Here is a 19,705-nt window from a genome sequence, read left to right on the forward strand (position 1 = left end):
ACTAATAATGTCATAACCTTTTTTTCAGAACACTGAGAAGGGATAGGTTGCTAATGGCCCGCCCCCAGAGTGACATAAAATTAATAAATTTCATTGGACAGATTTCCTGTCACTTTGCTAATAGACTTGCATTTCAGAACCATTTAATTAAAAGCTCACCAGAATGGTCATGTAGACACAGACATAGAAGGCACAGATGTCCCTGCAGTCGTACGAATGAGCAGTATCTCAGTTCTGCTCTTACATAGAAATGCATCTTTGAGTAACCAAGAATATTTAAGTAGTCTGAGTGAATGGTTGATTATTTTTAGTTTTACTGTATTTATAGAGAGCGCATGATACCAGTTTTTCTCTACTGATCTGATACTGATGTCTTGCATTTGATTGTCGCCTGATATAAATACCAATCTGATATTTTTTCATTAAAAGCCACTGTGGTTCAGTTGTGTAGGGGATTATTTAGTGTGGGATGTATTTTATATATGTTTAATTATATATTATATATAGATACTTGCGCTGTATCATGCATGGATATGACAGATAAAATAAATAACATTCTAAATAATAAATATTGTTTACAAGTTGATATTTATTGCCTTGATATGAAACATTTTCCTCTATAAATAAATGACAGTATTATTTTGTTTCATTTGTTTGATTTGTTTCTCTTTATCTACTTTCAGGACTTTTTTGACAATCTGATGAAGTTTTAGTTCATATATATGTAGAAATATAGAAACTTCTAAAGAGTTCCTAAACTTTCAAGCACCACTGTAACGTTTTATACTCTTGTTTCTTAATGTGTCTTTTAGGTTCTTTTCCTTCAGTAAAGCTGAATCTTCATGATGATGCTACTCTCCCCTGCACTCAGACATGTTCTGGTTTGGTCACATGGACTTTATATCATAAACCACATGACGTACTGGCTCAGTGTAACCAGACATCCTGCCAGTCAGAGGAGGGATTTCACATGTCCCATGATCAGTACCTGAAGGGAGATCTCTCCCTCACCATCACTGATGCTGATTACACTAAGAGGTCCTTGTACACCTGCGCCTGTAAAGGTCAAGAGCTCTGTGATGTGAGTCTACAGATAGAGGGTAAGTGTCCTCAATGGATTACCTAGTTATTGTTACTAAACCATTATTAATGTAGACAGAGAGAACTTTAAGTAGAACTTAGAGTATGTTCTAAGTAGAACATAGAATTGTAAACTTCAAATATCAGATATGTGGGGAAAAACAGAAGGAGCTTGTATGTAACGTTTAAATGTTTATATCAGATTTGCCGTTCTGAGGTTACATGGTCAAATCAGTTGTATATTACATTGAAGTTTCTAATTGTTTTTTCCAAAGCCTGTAATTCTTCAGTTCAGATTAAGCCTGGTGAACCTCTGGTGCTGGATTTGCTCATATCAGAGTCAGTGGAGGTGATTTATAACAGCACAGGTGCAGCTGCTCCCTCTAGTGGACAGATCTGTACAGTGGCTGGACACTCACTGAAGTGTAAACCTGAATACACTCAGAGAGTGTTGCTTATCTCTGCTGTGGAGCTGCAAGGAACCACACCATCTGATAGTGGAGTTTACATCATCAGAGACACTAAGCATGAAGAGATTATACAGACATACACAGTTACTGTGGAAGGTAAGTATGGTTACTGTGATTTTAATGTTGCCTAGTTACTTTTTGTTGGGGAGGGGGGTGTGCGTAGTATCAGTAATTATGTTTACATGCACATCCGTGGTTCCGTATTAGTTAGACTATGAATGCTGGGATCATGTAAACAGCGTGAACTGAGTGTCATAGTTTGAGGTCTTGGTCTTAGTTGAGGTCCTGTTTATCAAAGTATATCCCCAATAGAGCATGTGGACCTGGTTGATTTTCACTGGACTCTTTGAGGTGGATGGACACGCTTGAATCCAGCCACTGATGTTTTACACCACTTGGTGTGATGCTTGCTTGCTGATACCAAAACAAAAAAGTGATTGAGTGGGAAAAATTTGTGTTTGTATTTGAAGGTGTTATCTCTGTTTGGGTTATGGGTAGGGTTGTTTGTGTTTGTTTACGTCCCCATCTTGATGCTCCTCCTCCACCTGATCAAGTCTTCTGTCCTCTGTTGGAATTGTCTTGGGCTGCTGTGTTGTCTTGATTGGCTGTCTCATTCTACCCTGCGCATAAGAGGAAGACTGGGAAGAAGCAACAGACAGAGATTCATCTCCACTGTTGCTCTGGCTGGTTTTGTTTGTTCAGTGAACATTGTTTGCAGATTGTTGTGTTTTTGGGCCTCTGCTTGTTAAATCATTCTGACTCATCACTTCCCCCTTTTGTGGACATGTTTTCTGTTGTAAATATTATTCTTTGTATAGTGTATTGTAGTAGTCCTGCGTGAATTGTAGTTGGGAAGTGGGGACTTCTGTTCTGTTCTTTTCCTGTGTTTATTTGTTTTTGGGAGTTAGGGAGGGTTATTGTATTTAATTTTGTTTGTGTTCAGTTGGGACAGTTGGTTGTTTTGGGTAGCAGGGCCTGGTGGTTGGCATGTTTGCCTCTCAGCCTCCGAGTCCCTCTCTGGGTGGAGTTTCCATGTTAAAGCTGATCTCTGCCTGCAAAGCATCCTTGAGTTTGAGAAAGGCACTAAATAAATGTAACCAACTAATAATAATTTTTATTTCTAGTGTGGCTTTTTTTTTTTTTTTTTAAAAGTTTGGCCTTGTCTGTTCCTGAAGCTCAATCCCTCTACATATGACCCTCAATAAATCTACAAATACTTCACCCCCAATAACACTGTTCAGTGTAGTAATTATGCTGTTAGACTGGAGCTTCAGCAGTGTTCATAGTTATGACTGTGAGCAGAGGTGGTGGTGGTGGTGGTGGTTGTTGTTGTTGTTGTTGTTGTGGACACCCCCCCCCCCCCCCTTTGTGTAGCTCATTCTCTCCACTGGTTCATTCACTTTGAACTCTGAGTATGTTTCTATTCTACATTTACAATATCTCTCTACAAGATCCAGATTTGTTTTAGTTTGATTTCTAAACAGTTCCCCATCGCTGTAATAGTTACTTCCTGATATGGAGGTGGGAGTTGCTGAGCTCACCAGAGAACACACACAAATCTGTAGAAGTGGTTACTATGGTAATTGGTGAAAAATACCTACCTAATTGTTAAGATCTTGTACAGTGATGCTGTTGTGATCCTTTTTGTCAGGAATTGGAGCTGAACTGCCCCAATCCCACAATCCCTCTCGATCCTGTCATGTTCACTCTAGTACATGCACATATGATTATATCTGTGTGTGTGTGCATGTATTTTTTGCAGAAGTCCAGCCATGTCCAGATCAGAGCTCAACAGTGACGGTGTTGACGGTGCTCCTGGCTCTGACAGGGGCGGGGCTTGTGGCAGGAGGGCTGGTGATTGTGCAGCTGAAGAAAAAAAATTCAGCAGCTCCAGAAAGGAAGTACAGTGAATGGAACAGTTACCATCATAAGAGAGGAGTTAATACGAATGGACTAAACCACTCAGATGAAGAGCAGAGGGTATCTCCCATGAAAAAGTCTGAGAGATGATAAATGATTTTGCTCTCTTGTGTATACACACACACACACACACACACACACACAAACGTGCCCACCGAGCCTTGGCCGAAGAGTACCAATGTGCCCCACAAGGACCATAAAGAGGGCAGTTGGGTGGAGCCAACGGGATCTCTGGGCTGGTGCAGGGCTGGTGCCAGAGTCCCTTCCCTTCTGTGGACTCGCCAGCAAGACTGGAGGGGTCTGCCCAAAGCCTCGGAGGTAATTGGTCTTTGGGGCTCTCCAAGAGCAGTGAAGGAGAGGAGGACCATTCGGGGGAGCAGTATGTGTGGAACTGGGCGGACTTGCCCAAGTGCTGCAGGGCAAGGGGCAGGATGCGCGGACAAACATTTATTAATACACAAAGACAATGGCACTCACATATAATACCAACGATGAACATGAACACGAAACATACATATATAGAATACATACACAGAATATATATATTTATCTTGCATATATACATTTCACATATAGAGAATATCTATATTTCTCTATGCACCACTGTTTTCTTTTCCTCAGTTTGGACAGAGCACTCTCCACCATTTCACTGCGAGTTATACTGTGTATGACTATGTATGTGACGAATAAACCAAACTTGAACTTGAAACAGTTAACATTAAACAAAAGTAATGAACATGAATACATTTAACAACGACGATAAGAACAAGCATACAAGGACGATTCTAACATTAACATCAACAATGACCAACAGTCCTGCACACTATGACAAGGGTTTAAATACACACAAACAAGGTACAGGTTTGTGCAGATGTGGTTACAGACAAACAAAACCCTCCCACTGCATGCAGCAGGCCAAACCACATGATTCATGAGAGGCAAGCATTCCGTTATAGTTAGAGACATGATGTATCTGTTTACAAAATATATATGGTAAGAAACATGAAGTATCCGTTTACTAAATATATGGTAAGAGACGTAAAGTATGTTTACTAGTCAAGGTAATACATTCTTAACAGACAAATGTGAAATGATAAGTTTACTGGAACGTGTTCCATTTGTAAATGTAGATGTACATTTGTGGATATTCGTGCATATTGAATAGTTTCCACTTTAGTGGTTACAAAAATGCTACAGAGAATTTGTTAAACTGTAACAAACAGCAGCTGTAGTTTATAAATAATTTGTATGGCTACACTTTTAAATTATTTTAACTGGGGTTCACAAAGACTTAGAAGCCAGTAAGATTAGTAAAGCTGTGATTTTACCAATATATTAACTAAAGGTGCAAATCTTGTGAATTCCTGAATTGTTCACCAATAATTAATTCTGAAATAGTAACATACATATTTACATTAAGATTTAAGGCATTTAGCAGACACTCATCCAGAATGACTGTTGTTTGTAACACAATAGCATATTTCATAAATGCAGTTAAAACATTTTAATAAGTACAAAACTAATGTTAAGGTAAGTGCATTTTCAGTCAGCATGTGATGACAATGAGGGAATCTAGTGTTCAGACAACCAGAGAAACTTCACCACCTGCAGGGCTACAACAAGGAGTCTTGATGCTTGTCTTCCAGGCCTCCTAAAGGATGAAGGTTAAGCAGGTTGCACCTGAAGCAGCACAACTAGTCTTCAATCTTCCAAAGTTCACACATTACTCCACTGCTGCACTCCCTTCATTGGCTCCCTGTAGCTGCATACATCAGATTTAAAACCTTGATGCTTGCCTACAAAGCCAAAAATGGACCAGCCCCTTCATACATGAGGTCTGAGGTCAGAGCCCGATATGTACATCGAGTACTTTGAACCTCAAGTATGGCTCGGCTTGAAATACCTTTCTTCAGGTCTCATGGATGACGAACATCGAGACGACAAGCATTTCTGTCCTGGCTCCAAGATGGTGGAATGAACTCCCATTTGCTGTCTGGACAGCAGAGTCCCTTGCAGCCTTCAAACGCAGACTGAAGACCCATCTGTTTGCAGAATATTTAAAGGACATCTGACACTGCTCCCATATTGACTGACTAAATTAGTACTTATTGTAGGGTATTGTTTGTTGTTTAACAAACTAGCAGTGATGAGATGGAATGCAGTGTGTCTAGGCAGCAGGTTTACAGTGATTTGGGGGAATGCAGTGTGTCTAAACAGCAGGATTACAATGATGATGGGGAAAGCTGTTGAAATCTTGAATGTCGTGTATCAACATTTTTAGAATGAAACAACTAACTAAAATGCATCAGACGTTTGCAATCACACATGACCAGGTGTCAGGTGACTACCTTGCTTAGCTCTCTGTGCTCAATAGCCTAATAATAATATACACTCACTTGCAGTTTCATTAGGTAACTACATTTCATCTACCCAGCAGACACTATACAAAGTCCAGTCTTATAACTGCATTTTGAATGTGCATTTTACAGAGTTCAGATCATCAATGGTCAGTTTCTGAACACTGCTAACCAGGCATTTGTTTAGGTTATAAATCATTTTCAACAAAGTGTTAGCACCGTCATGGCAGTGGCATGGCTGTGAAACATCAGTAACAGTAGTGTTGCCGGGGTTTCATATGTGCCAGTGTCATTGGTAGGTTAAGAAAAATAAATAAATACTGCTGACCTGGGATCAGAAATGGATGAGTCATAATGTACTAGACGATGGTTAACCTAAACGGTGTATGGAAACAGACAGGATATAGTCTTTAACTGAACATCTACAAGCTGTATCTACAAGGTAGGTGTTTCTATTAAGGTGGCTGGAGAGTGTATAGATTTTTGCTGGTTGGGCAGCGTAACTTGCAAAAACAAGCAATTTTGTGGAATACTCTCTTATGATTCAGCCAGTAGCCAATTGGGTCTCATTTAAATATCTATCATATTGCTTTGCATTGGCACATGGAATAAGTAAATTATAGTTGTGTAGACATAAAATGATTGATAGCACATTCCTGAGTCAATTTGGACTTGTCCCAAAGGTACAGCTGCTGCTATACCTTGTAAGTTTATTTTGGCCAGCCCATAAAAATCTTTAGTTTCTTAATCCTTTTCCACCTGCACCTTTACAAACTACAATTTAGGAAAAAAGAGAGAAAAAACTGATTTACCTTCACAGCTGTATAGGTAGTGGAACTAAACTGAATGTCTTCTTTGTTTTTTCTAATATAGAGGTGGCTGATTTCCTGGTCATCCGACAGGCTGATTTTGTGTAGTGCAACTTCTCTCCAGAGAGACACTTCATGCGTGCTTTTTTCCTGAAAGCAGCCCAAGTGGTCGGGCTGAAACGGCCCCATCTTTTGGAGTTTTATGGTAGTCAACTTTAAAAAACAAATTAATAAGACGAGGCTATTTAACATAACATTAATTGCATTAATAAATAATTGATAGACCACATCCAATTACATTCTCAAATACTGAAGATGCCATTGTATTAAAAGGCAAAATCAACATTTGCTGTGGTGCTTTCACTGACTCACAGTTTATGTAAGAAAGTGTATTGTTAGCCGTATGCTATTTGGAAATGATTTCATAGACAGTATTTATATAAATGTTCTTAGATACAATATATAAAATTCATTTACACTCTGCTATTGTGAGGACACCAATGGACAAGATCTAAACAGTCAATCGAGTTTAGAGTTTAAAAACAAGTGTCATGTTTGTCATTTCAGTAATGGTTTGTTATGGTCGGTATAAGATGTGCAGATTAAGATTAAAGTTAAATTTATCTCTTATGACACTAAGGGTCATAGCATATATTTAATTAGGCTAATATTTTTACAAATAATACTTACACTGACAACCCTCCCTGAGAGTGCACACTAGTCTGCTTTCCAGTCAGGAAGGTCTTTATAGGTTGGGGAGGGAGGACAGACAGCATTGCAGCATTATACTTCCAGATCTAAAGATACCGTGACCTCATCTGTTATAAACACTCCTGTGGATGGACTGAAATACATTTTAGAGCTACCATATTTTTCTGATAAATTGTAGCTATTGAAATAAGACAACCAATTCGATGACAATCATCATTTTTTTAAATGGGCCACTACAAAATGCTCCCCGTCAGAGCGAGCACAAGTATCAACTCTCTTGGTGGACTTAACCACCACACCTTCCACTAATTTGTATGTCTCTGCTCTCTCAGCTGTATATGTAGCCACTCACCTCACCCTCACAGGCGCTGGCCTGGAATATGGAGATGCCAGTTTGGAAAACATTCTAAGGTATCAAGAGAAACAAACCAAAATTAAATACCAAAATTGATGCCTAAACATTTTTTAAATCAGCATTAATGTACATTACTCAGGACTGTGTCAATAACATGTGTTTAAAAATGGAGCTCCTTTGACAAAAGGAGCTTCTTTGCAGTTAACCAGATAACTCTGTATCCCCAGCTAGTGAAGCTTAAGTGCTATTTAATTGTTGTTTGAAATAACAATCAGTCATTTTCAGTAGCACAGGTCATTGTACCGCAAATGTTAACTTCAGATGAAATGGAAACGACTTCATTAACTTCATTCATTCATTCACCCACAACTGATAACCAAGATGTCTGAGAGAAAACTTGCACTGTGTCCGACACAGACAGGTTAACGAGCAGCTAGTTAGCTCGGTCTGTCGGTCTGGCCACTAACTTTGCCCATTAAATCTCACTTTTACAGTAAAGTCTGGACGTACCGAGATGGGGAATAAAAGCCATAGAAATAAATTGAGCGCAACAAATTGAAGGGAAAATGTAAAAGAGGGAGCCTGGCTTCACTTACCAAATGCTGTAAGTCAGAAGTGTGGTAGGATGCTGGGACAGCAACGGGATGGCAACGGGAGAGCCAATAAAAATTGGAGAAGCACGTTGGAACAGACCAATGGTGCTCTGCGGCGTTTTGCAGAATATTGGAACAGGCCAATGAGAGGACGCAAGCTCTCTGGAACATACTGGAACAGAAAATCAGGGTCAGTGGAATGAGTCAACATATTGAGACGGACAGACCCACAAAAGATAAAGAAAATGAAAGCTAAACACGATAGAACCAATACACTGACAGAAACACAACTGGGAACAGGTTACAAGGCAACAACATGAAATGAAGAAGGACCTTAGTATAAATGGAGGCTTAGTACAATGAACACAGGCTGAGTGAACAATAACTAGCAACAAGACTGGAAAGACACTAGAAATATATACACAAGTTAACAAGGAATATACACACAAGTTAACAAGGAATATACACACGAATTAACAAGGAACAACTAGAAACAGGAGAAAACAGGCAGAACAACCAGACAAGGGGGAGTAACAGAAAAATCAAAACAAAGAAGCTCATGGAAAGAAAACCAAGTTGTAAAGCCAAAACAGAGCATGACAGGATTGCTAAAGTGACCGAGATGACAGGGAGGGGACAACCGTGACAATGCAGAGTAATAATAATAATAATTACTCATATGCAGGAATATACAGTGCAATAATAATTACTCAAACATGCAGGAACATAGAGAGTAAAAGTTACTCAGGCCTACAGGAACATATAATTATTCAGTCATATAGGAAGAGTGTTCCAAAGTAGGACACTGAAGGCACTGACGTTTATACCTAAAATGTTTGTTGAAAGACATTTACTCTACAACACAGTGCTCCAATATTCCATCATCACCATCATCATCAGTCTTTTCACCCTCGTTGAAGCACACTGGGATGTGAACTTGATTTATCTGGGTTAAATAAAGTAGAACAGAAAACTTCACAAACATCAGATATGTGGGGGAAAAACAGAAGGAGCTTGTATAATGTTTAAATGTTTATATCAGATTTGTAGTTCTGAGGTTACATGGTCAAATCAGTTGTATATTACATTCAAGTGTCTAATTATTTTCCACAGCCTGGAATTCTTCAGTTCAGATTAACCCTGGTGAACCTCTGGTGCTGGATTTGCTCATATCAGAGTCAGTGGAGTTGATTTATAACAGCACAGGTGCAGCTGCTCCCTCTAGTGGACAGATCTGTACAGTGGCTGGACACTCACTGAAGTGTGAACCTGAATACACTCAGTGAGTGTCACTCATCTCTACTGTTGAGCTGAGAGGAACAGCTCCATCTGATAGTGATGTTTACAGCATCAGAGACACTAAGAATGAAGAGATTATTCAGACATACGCAGTTACTGTGGAAGGTAAGTGTGATTACTGTGATTTTAATGTTGCCTAGAGTTGAGGTCCTGTTTATCTAAGCATATCTCCAATAAAGCATGTGGACCTGGTTGATTTTCACTGGACTCTTTGGGGTGGATTCTCACATGGACACTCTTGGATCCAGCCACTGATGTTTTACGGCACTTGGTGTGAGTCCTGCTTACTCATACCAAAACAATCATGAGTTATTGAGTGATGAGTCAGAAAATCTGAAATGTTTGTATTTGGAGGTGTTACAGCCTTGTTTGTGTTATGGGTAGGGTTATTTGTGTTTGTTTACATTTATGTTACATTTATGTTTGTTCAGTGAGTGTTTGTTGTGGTTTTGGGCCTCTGCTTGTTAAATCATTCTGAGTTATCGCATCCCCTTTTTCTGGATGGGTTCACTGTTGTAAATATTATTCTGTGTATAGTGTATTGTAGTAGTCTTGCGTGAATCGTAGTTGGGAAGTTTGGAGTTTGACACCTTTTTTATTTGCTCAGTTCTTTACTTCTGTTAGTTTTTGGAAGTTAGGGAGGGTTATTTTGCTTAATTTGGTTTGTGTTCAGTTGAGACAGTTGGTTGTTTTGGGCAGCAGTGGTTGGTGGTTGGCATGTTTGCCTTTCAGCCTTCGAGTCCCTCCCTGGGTGGAGTTTCCGTGTTGTCTGTGTGGGTTTCCTCTGGGGTCCTCCCAAAAACATGGAGGTTAGGATGACTGGATACTCTAAAACTGTCGTGTGTGTGTGTGTGTGTGTGTGTGTGTGTGTGTGTGTCCGTCCAGTGATGGTTGGTGCTCTGTCCTGGTCTAAACCTCCTCCCCTTCTCCTACACCTGTTCAGTCCCCCAGGGGTCTGTGGTTTCTGATAGAGAGAACACTGTGTGTAAATTGGCTGCTGCTTCTCATCTGTTTGTGAGTGATTTCAGTGTAAAAGCTAATGTCTGCCTGTAAAGCGTCCTTGAATTTGAGAAAAGCGCTAAATAAATGTACCTCATTATAAACTACGCCACAGCCAATTAGCCCACAAAAGCAACTACCCCAACAGCTAAACACCCCCTTTGCCTCAGCTACCGCACAACCAATTATCCCAATGCTAATTACCACCACCTCCATATAGCACTTAAGTACAAGTACCTCCACAGATAAATAATCCAAAAACAACTATCCAACAGCTAAATAACTTCTCAGCCCACAGCCAATTAGCCATCACCACAAGTTACCCCCAACGTCCCTCAATAACAACCAAATCAGCCAAATTGCCCTCAACAAATTCCCCCCACATCTTAAAAACCCCTCAACAACAGTTACAACATTACACTAAAAGCCCTCAACTACAACTACCCCAACAGGTAAATACCCACTTATCCTCAACTAACCCCACAGCCATAGCAACACACTTGACACTCCACAGTAACCACCTAGCAAGACCATAGCAACCAATTGGGAACCCATAGCGGCGACCTGAGATACCACAGCAACAACCTAGTGAGACCATAGCAACCACTCTGTAATACTCTAACAACCACCTGGGATACCATAGGAAACACCTAGCAAGAACCATAGCAACCACCTAGCAACCACTTGGGACTCCACAGCAACCACATAGCAACTACCTAGGAATGGCTCAATAGTATTTCAGGATTTCATTTTCTATGTAAACTGCATTTGACATTATTTCACAGTATTTATCATGTTATCAACATTAAAAAACACTAAACTCCTCATCCTCAACTACCACTCAGCCAATTAACCCTCAACCAAATTTACCCCCACAACAAAATATCCCTCAACATTTACCCTAGCAACTCCATAGCAACCACTTGGCAACATCCAAAACAACCATCTAGGGACTCCATAGCAACCACCTATCGAGACTTTAGAAGCAAATTGGTAACACCTTAGCAACCACATTTATTATATTAATAGATAGTCCATGATTTAGGTCATATAAAAATAATAAACTGATTTTTAAATCTACCCTACATAAATGCTGTTTAAACATGATATTTTAGCTGTTGAGACATATTGTAGTCAGCTTTAAATCTAATGTCACCAAGTTGCCCCCTTTCATTACTGTAACGTCATGGAAGGGCGTGGAGCAGGACGCACAGACTTCTCTCGGCTTGTGAAACATTTAATGACACAAAACATAAAGACGATGGTGGCACTCACAAATAACATTAACAACCAGCATAGACACACTTAACACTAATTACTTTAACATTAACACAAGCTAGACAAACAAGGTTACTAATATCACATTTGGACACTAACAAACAAATATCAACATGCTACATCAACAATGACCAACACACTGCACACTTTGACACGGGTTTATATACATTTAGAAAAGATGAGGTGCAGATGTCTGCAGGCGTGACCACAAACACAGATCCTCCCACTGCACGTGGCGGGCCAAACCACGTGACTCACGGAGGCGAGCGTTCCGTGACAGTTAGCAGTTACCCCCAGTGTTTCTATACTTGTCATTTGTCTTTTTTCTAATGGCATTGTGTAAGAGCCAAATAATTTCCCCACACTACGTCATCATTATATAAGAGCCAAAATTCTTCACAGAAATGCTTGAGTCAAATTACATTTAATTCATCTTACATTCAGACTGGCCACAGTTGCTCTGGTGGCTGAATACTGAAGGTTTTGCATTATCCCTGCAAATGTACATTTAGATGGTAAAAAGTCATGACAGTTTTATCAAGTGTTTAAGATGGAAAAAAAGGCCAAGCCACAAATTTAATTCCTGACACTGAGATGACGTGAGGTAATCTGAAACTACAGAAATATAAATGTGGACATCAGTGTACATTTACAGCATTTGGTGACTTACAGAAGTGCTTTGTAGTCTCTATCTAATACAGATGCTCATGTGAAAATAGAGAGGTAAGTGTCAATAATACTCAGGCTAAAGTCCAGCATGGAGGGGAACTTGACTGTGGACCAAAATTTCATAATTATGTTATGCATTATCCGTTATTAATTAATATGTTCTTAGTGTGTTTACCCTTTTATTAGCAGCAAATACCCTGAGTATACATATGCATTAGGGATCCCTTGCATTACATGTGTTTAAACAGAATCCAATATGACATATGACCAGTTGTAAAAAGACTGCATTCTGAAGTTAACTGACTATGCATTCTGAAGTTAGCTGACTAACCAACATGTCTTGCCCTGAGTACAGGTCAAGATCCATTGGTCTGTGCACAACAATGCTCATATGATAAAAGCATTTAAATTTAATATATGTATTGTTAATTTACATGTTCAAGTACACTGATATTTTCATATAATGAACAATCTCAGTAACTTCAGAACCACCCTAGTTATGCAGAAATGGAACCCCAGTTTTGCAGAAACTTTCTACTCACTTTTAGTGGAACTGACAGTCCTATGGACATACAAACACAAAAGAGAAATATTTAAACTTTTGAAATGTATAAAAAATAAATTTTATCTTGCAAACAATGTCTATTAACTAAATGATACTAAATGCTTGTAAACATTTTATGTGATTTCTTTCAACTCATATGACCCTGCTTTATATGAAGAGTGCATTTTGAACAGTTACTGAAAGAAAGAGTGAGCTATCTGGTGCTCCCATATACACCTATAAGTTCATTTATTACATCTTTAGCTACTGACTGCAGGTGTAATGGCAACCTGCAAACAAGCATGAGAACAGAAACACATTCATTTCCATCATGTCATACTAAGGTCACTCCATACAGTATATAATTAGGCCTATGTGTCAATGTTATGAATTATGAATTTGTATCAAATTGCACTTACACTAACCATCAAGTGTTTCACCAGCTGTTAAACCTGCAAACAGTGTAACAAAAGACAAACAAAATAAGAAATTTGACAAAAAGTTACCTTAACAGGCTACAATATCCCTACTAACAGCTATAGCTAAATGCTATAACAGTCACAGATTAATATGAAAGCTTCATCTTACTTTTAGGTGTCACGGTACGGCCCCTCCCCCCCCAAGTCTGCGTGCGTGAGCGTGTCTGTGTGTTCGTATTGCCACGCCCTCTTGTATTGTGCACCTGATCCTTGTTGTGTGTAGTTGTCATGAGTGTATACAAGTCTCGTTTTGTATCGTCAAAGTTGTCGGTGTTTGATCCAAGTAGTGTTAATACGTGTATGTTTAATGTGTAAATAAGACATATGCTTATGTTCAACGTGCCTCGTCCCCGCATCCTGCTTAACTTTCGTCCGTCACATTAGGAAATATGAAGTTTAACGCTATCTGTTAACCTATGGAAAGAGAAACACATCATTATCTTAACGCAGTGATTATAAAAGCATAATATTAACAAAGGGCTGAGGCATTGTTTCATTTACCCAGATACAAATAGGCTTTAGCTAGTTAATATTTTTGTATGCGTACTGTTATGTACCTGTCCAAGCTTATAACTGCATTTTACAGAGTTCAGATCATCAATGGTCAGTTTCTGAACACTGCTAACCAGACATTTGTTTAGGTTATAAACTGTTTTCAACAAAGTGTTAGCACTGTCATGGCAGTGGCATGGCTGTGAAACATCAGTAACAGTAGTGTTGCCAGGGTTTCATGTGTGCCAGTGTCATTGGTAGGATAATTAAAATAAAAAATACTGCTGACCTGGGATCAGAAACGGTGAGTCATAATGTTCTAGACGATGGTTAACCTAAACCGTGTATGCAAACAGACAGGATATAGTCTTTAGCTGAACATCTACAAGCTGTATCTACAAGGTAGGTGTTTCTATTAAGGTGGCTGGAGAGTGTATACATTTTTGCTGGTTGGCCAGTGTAACTTGCAAAAACAAGCAATTTTGTGGAATACTCTCTTATGATTCAGCCAGTAGCCAATTAGGTCTCGTTTAAATATCTATTATATTGATTTGCATTGGCACATGGAATAAGTAAATTATAGTTGTGTAGACATAAAAGGATTGATAGTACATTCCTGAGTCAATTTGGACTTGTCCCAAAGGTACAACTGCTGCTATATCTTGTAAGTTTATTTTGGCCAGCCCATAAAAATCTTTAGTTTCTTAATCCTTTTCCACCTGCCCCTTACAAACTTACAATTTAGGAAAAAAGAGAGAAAAAAACTGATTTACCTTCATAACTGTATGGGTAGTGGAACTAAACTGAATGTCTTCTTTGTTTTTTTCTAATATAGAGGTGACTGATTTCCATGTCATCCGACAGACTGATTTTGTGTAGTGCAACTTCTCTCCAGAGAGACACTTCATGCATGCTTTTTCCTGAAAGCAGCCCAAGTGGTCGGGCTGAAATGGCCCCATCTTTTGGAGTTTTACAGTAGTCAACTTTAAAAAACAAATCAATAATAAAAAGACGAGGCTATTTAACATAACATTCATTGCATTAATACATAATTGATAGACCACATCCAATTACATTCTCAAATACTGAAGATGCCATTGTATTAATTAAAAGGCAAAATCAACATTTGCTGTGGTGCTTTCACTGACTCACAGTTTATGTAAGAAAGTGTATTGTTAGCCGTATGCTATTTGGAAATGATTTCATAGACAGTATTTATATAAATGTTCTTAGATACAATATATAAAGTTCATTTACCAATGGACAAGATCTAAACAGTCAAGCGAGTTTAGAGTTTAAAAACAAACATTTGTGCAAGTGCCATGTTTGTCATTTCAGTAATGGTTTGTTATGGTCGGTATAAGATATGTGCAGATTAAGATTAAGGTTAATTGTATCTCTTATGACACTAACGGTCATAGCACATATTTAATTAGGCTAATATTTTTACAAATAATACTTACACTGACAACCCTCCCTGAGAGTGCACACTAGTCTGCTTTCCAGTCAGGAAGGTCTTTATAGGTTGGGGAGGGAGGACAGACAGTATTGCGGCATTATACTTCCAGATCTGAAGATATTGTGACCTCATCTGTTATAAACACTCCTGTAGATGGACTGAAATACATTTTAGAGCTACCATATTTTTCTGATAAATTGTAGCCATTGATGAAATAAGACAACCAATCCGATGACAATCATCATTTTTTTAAATGGGCCACTACAAAATGCTCCCCGTCAGAGCGAGCACAAGTATCAACCCTCTTGGTGGACTTAACCAGCACACCTTCCACTAATGTGTATGTATCTGCTCTCTCAGCTGTATATGTAGCCACTCACCTCACCCTCACAGGCGCTGGCCTGGAATATGGAGATGCCAGTTTGGAAAACATTCTAAGGGATCAAGAGAAACAAACCAAAATTAATGCTAAAATTGATGCCTAAACATTTTTTAAATCAGCATTAATGTACATTACTCAGGACTGTGTCAATAACATGTGTTTGAAAATGGAGCTCCTTTGACAAAAGGAGCTTCTTTGCAGTTAACCAGATAACTCTGTATCCCCAGCTAGTGAAGCTTAAGTGCTATTTAATTGTTGTTTGAAATAACAATCAGTCATTTTCAGTAGCACAGGTCATTGTACCGCAAATGTTAACTTCAGATGAAGTCGAAATAAATGGAGGGTAACCACAGAAAAGAAGAAGAGATCATCACTCACTAAATATAACTTCATTCATTCACCCACAACTGATAACCAAGATGTCTGAGAGAAAACTTGCACTGTGTCCGACACAGACAGGTTAACAAGCAGCTAGTTAGCTCGGTCTGTCGGCCTGGCCACTAACTTCGCCCATTAAATCTCGCTTTTACAGTAAAGTCTGGACGTACCGAGATGGGGAATAAAAGCCATAGAAAGAAATTGAGCGCAACAAATTGAAGGGAAAATGTAAAAAAGGGAGCCTGGCTTCACTTACCCAATGCTGTAAGTCAGAAGTGTGGCAGGGTGCTGGGACAGCAACGGGATGGCAACGGGAGAGCCAATAAAAATTGGAGAAGCACATTGGAACAGACCAATGGTGCTCTGCGGTGTTTTGGAGAATATTGAAACAGGCCAATGAGAGGACGCAAGCTCTCTGGAACATACTGGAACAGAAAATCAGGGTCAGTGGAATGAGTCAACATGTGGAGACAGACAGACCCACAAAAGATAAAGAAAATGAAAGCTAAACACGATAGAACCAACACACTGACAGAAACACAACTGGGAACAGGTTACAAGGCAACAACATGAAATGAAGAAGGACCTTAGTATAAATGGAGGCTTAGTACAATGAACACAAGCTGAGTGAACAATAACCAGCGACAAGACTGGAGAGACACTAGAAATATATACACGAGTTAACAAGGAATATACACACGAGATAACAAGGAACAACTAGAAACAGGAGAAAACAGGCAGAACAACCAGACAAGGGGGAGTAACAGAAAAATCAAAACAAAGAAGCTCATGGAAAGAAAACTATGTTGTAAAGTCAAAACAGAGCATGACAGGATTGCTAAAGTGACCGAGATGACAGGGAGGGGACAACCGTGACAATGCAGAGTAATAATAATAATAATAATTACTCAGATATGCAGGAATATACAGTGCAATAATAATTACTCAAACATCAAACATGCAGGAACATAGAGAGTAAAAGTTACTCAGGCCTACAGGAACATATAATTATTCAGTCATATAGGAAGAGTGTTCCAAAGTAGGACACTGAAGGCACTGACGTTTATACCTAAAATGTTTGTTGAAAGACATTTACTCTACAACACAGTGCTCCAATATTCCATCATCACCATCATCATCATCAGTCTTTTCACCCTCGTTGAAGCACACTGGGATGTGACGCAGCTTACATATGTAGTACAGACCTCATCCTGTATCTCATCATTACATATGTAGTACAGACCTCATCCTGTATCTCATCATTACATATGTAGTACAGACCTCATCCTGTATCTCATCATCATTACATATGTAGTACAGACCTCATCCTGTATCTCATCATCATTACATATGTAGTACAGACCTCATCCTGTATCTCATCATTACATATGTAGTACAGACCTCATCCTGTATCTCATCATCATTACATATGTAGTACAGACCTCATCCTGTATCTCATCATCATTACATATGTAGTACAGACCTCATCCTGTATCTCATCATTACATATGTGGTACAGACCTCATCCTGTATCTCATCATTACATATGTAGTACAGACCTCATCCTGTATCTCATCATTACATATGTAGTACAGACATCATGTATCTCATCATTACATATGTAGTACAGACCCCATCCTGTATCTCATCATTACATATGTAGTACAGACCTCATCCTGTAACTCATCATTACATATGTAGTACAGACATCATGTATCTCATCATTACATATGTAGTACAGACCCCATCCTGTATCTCATCATTACATATGTAATACAGACCTCATCCTGTATCTCATCATTACATATGTAGTACAGACCTCATCCTGTATCTCTTCAGCAGTGCTCAGTTTCTCACCTCAGGATGATGCCTGGCTGGATATTTTCAACTCAGCGGTGATACGGACACATATAACAAATCCAGCAACAAAAACTTGTACAAGCACAAGACCCACAACCAAGATAGTACCAGGTCAGTACTATGTCAGTACCAGGTCAGTACTGTGTCACTGCTATGCAGGTATTAGGTCAGAACTAAATCAGTACAGTACCAATAACAGGTCAGTATTATGCCAGATTCACAAATAGGGATTATTTCTTTCTCTAGTCAAAGCCAAATAAATACCTTTTTCAAATAAATACACATGGTTTCTAAAATTACTGTATAGTTGTATAAGCAAGCACTTGAACAAGTAGTCAATGGTTAGGCTCCTGGGAGTGTGGATAGATTCTCCATAGATGTTTGTAATACATTTACAGATACTCATGACCAAGTGTACAAAGCAAACAATTACTTTCTACCCAGTAAACAATTAAAGAACAGAACAGAACAGATGTTAAAGTTCCATGTGATCAACACACCTCTAACACCCTGTGGGCAGCTGGTCCACATGTCCTGTCAGACACAAAGATAACCAAGGTCCCTTTAAAGTAACACCACAGGGTGTTTCTTGTGTCAGTAGTCAGTGTTTACCTGGTCATACTATTAACCCAGGCCTCAAAAACAGACATGCAACCAGACTAAAGAACACGTTTGATTTGATTGGGTATTAGATTATGCCCAGGTTCTGATGATTCTAAACTCATAGGTGGTGGGAGGAAATTAGCTAGTGTGTTTAATTGCACAGACAGTGAGTTAGGACAAAATCTTTATTGCATTATGTCTCTGGACACAGACAGTGAGGTAGGACAAAATCTTTATTTTATTATAATGTGTATTTAAAATGATAATAATAGTAGTATTAGTAACATGGTATACAAGATTTCTGATTTAGAAGATTTTTGCTGGACCCAGGAACGCTGCTTGGCACAGCGTGGTAAGTAGTGATAGCAAACGCACTGGCGCTTTCTTCCTAACTGTATAAAAAAAAAGGTTCATTACGCAGTTTCATGACACAGGGCACAATAGCGGCATCTGGTGGCCAAAACTTCAAAGTGCTTTGTGCATGTGGTTGGCAAGGGATCTTTATTTATTTATTTAGGTAGTTAGTGAGTTAGTTATCTATTTATATATTTTCAGCTTTTAAAAGTGTTATGTTGTATAAAAAACATGACATTTGTGGTTTCAATAAAAGCAACTGATAAAACTAAATAGACTGTTGTGCATGTCTTCAAAATCTCATTGCTGATGTGGGTACATACATCCAGGGCAGAATACTTTGATGGCTGAATAATGTGATGCATTCTATTACAATACATAAAACAGTAATATATTCAGAATACATTTAGAATGCACCCAGAACACATCTTACTAAGTCACCTTTAAGAGCAAAACTATTTTATATATTTTAAATTTAAGTTCTAAATTGTGAACAGCTTATCATTAAACAAAACTGATAAAATGCCATCAATTTATGACTTCATAAATTAAGGAATTATAAATAATAATTATTATAATAGTATTGTTATAAAATACTCTACCTTATTTGATGG

General features: G+C 38.7%; 2 protein-coding genes across 10 annotated transcripts; one reads left to right on the plus strand and one right to left on the minus strand.

Moving 5' to 3' along the window:
- Positions 1 to 622: 622 nt before the first annotated feature.
- LOC118241372 (uncharacterized) lies at positions 623 to 4,423 on the plus strand. The gene is made up of 3 exons (XM_035526237.2): positions 623 to 1,100; positions 1,356 to 1,646; positions 3,313 to 4,423. Exons 1-3 carry the CDS (start codon positions 800 to 802, stop codon positions 3,558 to 3,560), a joined length of 840 nt encoding a protein of 279 aa, XP_035382130.2. The 5' UTR covers positions 623 to 799; the 3' UTR covers positions 3,561 to 4,423.
- A 133-nt stretch (positions 4,424 to 4,556) lies between these two features.
- On the minus strand, positions 4,557 to 16,651 carry LOC118241388 (uncharacterized). 9 transcript variants are annotated; one of them, XM_081712003.1, is made up of 15 exons: positions 16,531 to 16,649; positions 15,895 to 15,948; positions 15,519 to 15,571; positions 14,829 to 15,038; positions 14,345 to 14,390; positions 13,907 to 13,977; positions 13,504 to 13,536; positions 13,083 to 13,102; positions 9,123 to 9,241; positions 8,299 to 8,467; positions 7,700 to 7,753; positions 6,640 to 6,849; positions 6,156 to 6,202; positions 5,374 to 5,512; positions 4,557 to 5,266 (listed from the first exon to the last, which is right to left on the minus strand). In XM_081712003.1, the coding sequence occupies exons 9-14, from the start codon at positions 9,143 to 9,145 to the stop codon at positions 5,380 to 5,382; spliced, it is 636 nt and encodes a 211-aa protein (XP_081568129.1). In that variant the 5' UTR covers positions 9,146 to 9,241; positions 13,083 to 13,102; positions 13,504 to 13,536; positions 13,907 to 13,977; positions 14,345 to 14,390; positions 14,829 to 15,038; positions 15,519 to 15,571; positions 15,895 to 15,948; positions 16,531 to 16,649; the 3' UTR covers positions 4,557 to 5,266; positions 5,374 to 5,379. The 9 variants fall into 9 exon arrangements, with proteins under 9 accessions (XP_081568129.1, XP_081568126.1, XP_081568167.1 ...); XM_081712000.1 differs by having other exon boundaries at positions 4,557 to 5,232; positions 16,531 to 16,648; XM_081712041.1 differs by lacking the exon at positions 6,156 to 6,202 and having other exon boundaries at positions 16,531 to 16,650.
- Positions 16,652 to 19,705: the final 3,054 nt, after the last annotated feature.

This window comes from Electrophorus electricus, chromosome 1, assembly GCF_041902795.1.
Source record: "Electrophorus electricus isolate QZ-2024a chromosome 1, ASM4190279v1, whole genome shotgun sequence".
In the NCBI taxonomy this organism is placed as follows: Eukaryota; Metazoa; Chordata; class Actinopteri; order Gymnotiformes; family Gymnotidae; genus Electrophorus; species Electrophorus electricus.

Bases quoted from the DNA above. Each gene is read 5' to 3' on its own strand.
- LOC118241372 (XM_035526237.2), top strand. From the start codon at position 800: ATGTGTCTTTTAGGTTCTTTTCCTTCAGTAAAGCTGAATCTTCATGAT. The intron at 1,101-1,355 runs GTAAGTGTCCTC...TTTTTTCCAAAG, and splicing joins TGTGAGTCTACAGATAGAGG to CCTGTAATTCTTCAGTTCAG. The intron at 1,647-3,312 runs GTAAGTATGGTT...TATTTTTTGCAG, and splicing joins ATACACAGTTACTGTGGAAG to AAGTCCAGCCATGTCCAGAT.
- LOC118241388 (XM_081712011.1), bottom strand. From the start codon at position 9,145: ATGTCTTTCAACAAACATTTTAG. The intron at 8,468-9,122 runs GTATAAACGTCA...TTTCTGTTCCAG, and splicing joins TCTTTCAACAAACATTTTAG to TATGTTCCAGAGAGCTTGCG. The intron at 6,850-7,699 runs GTGAGTGGCTAC...TGTTTTTTAAAG, and splicing joins CCAGCGCCTGTGAGGGTGAG to TTGACTACCATAAAACTCCA.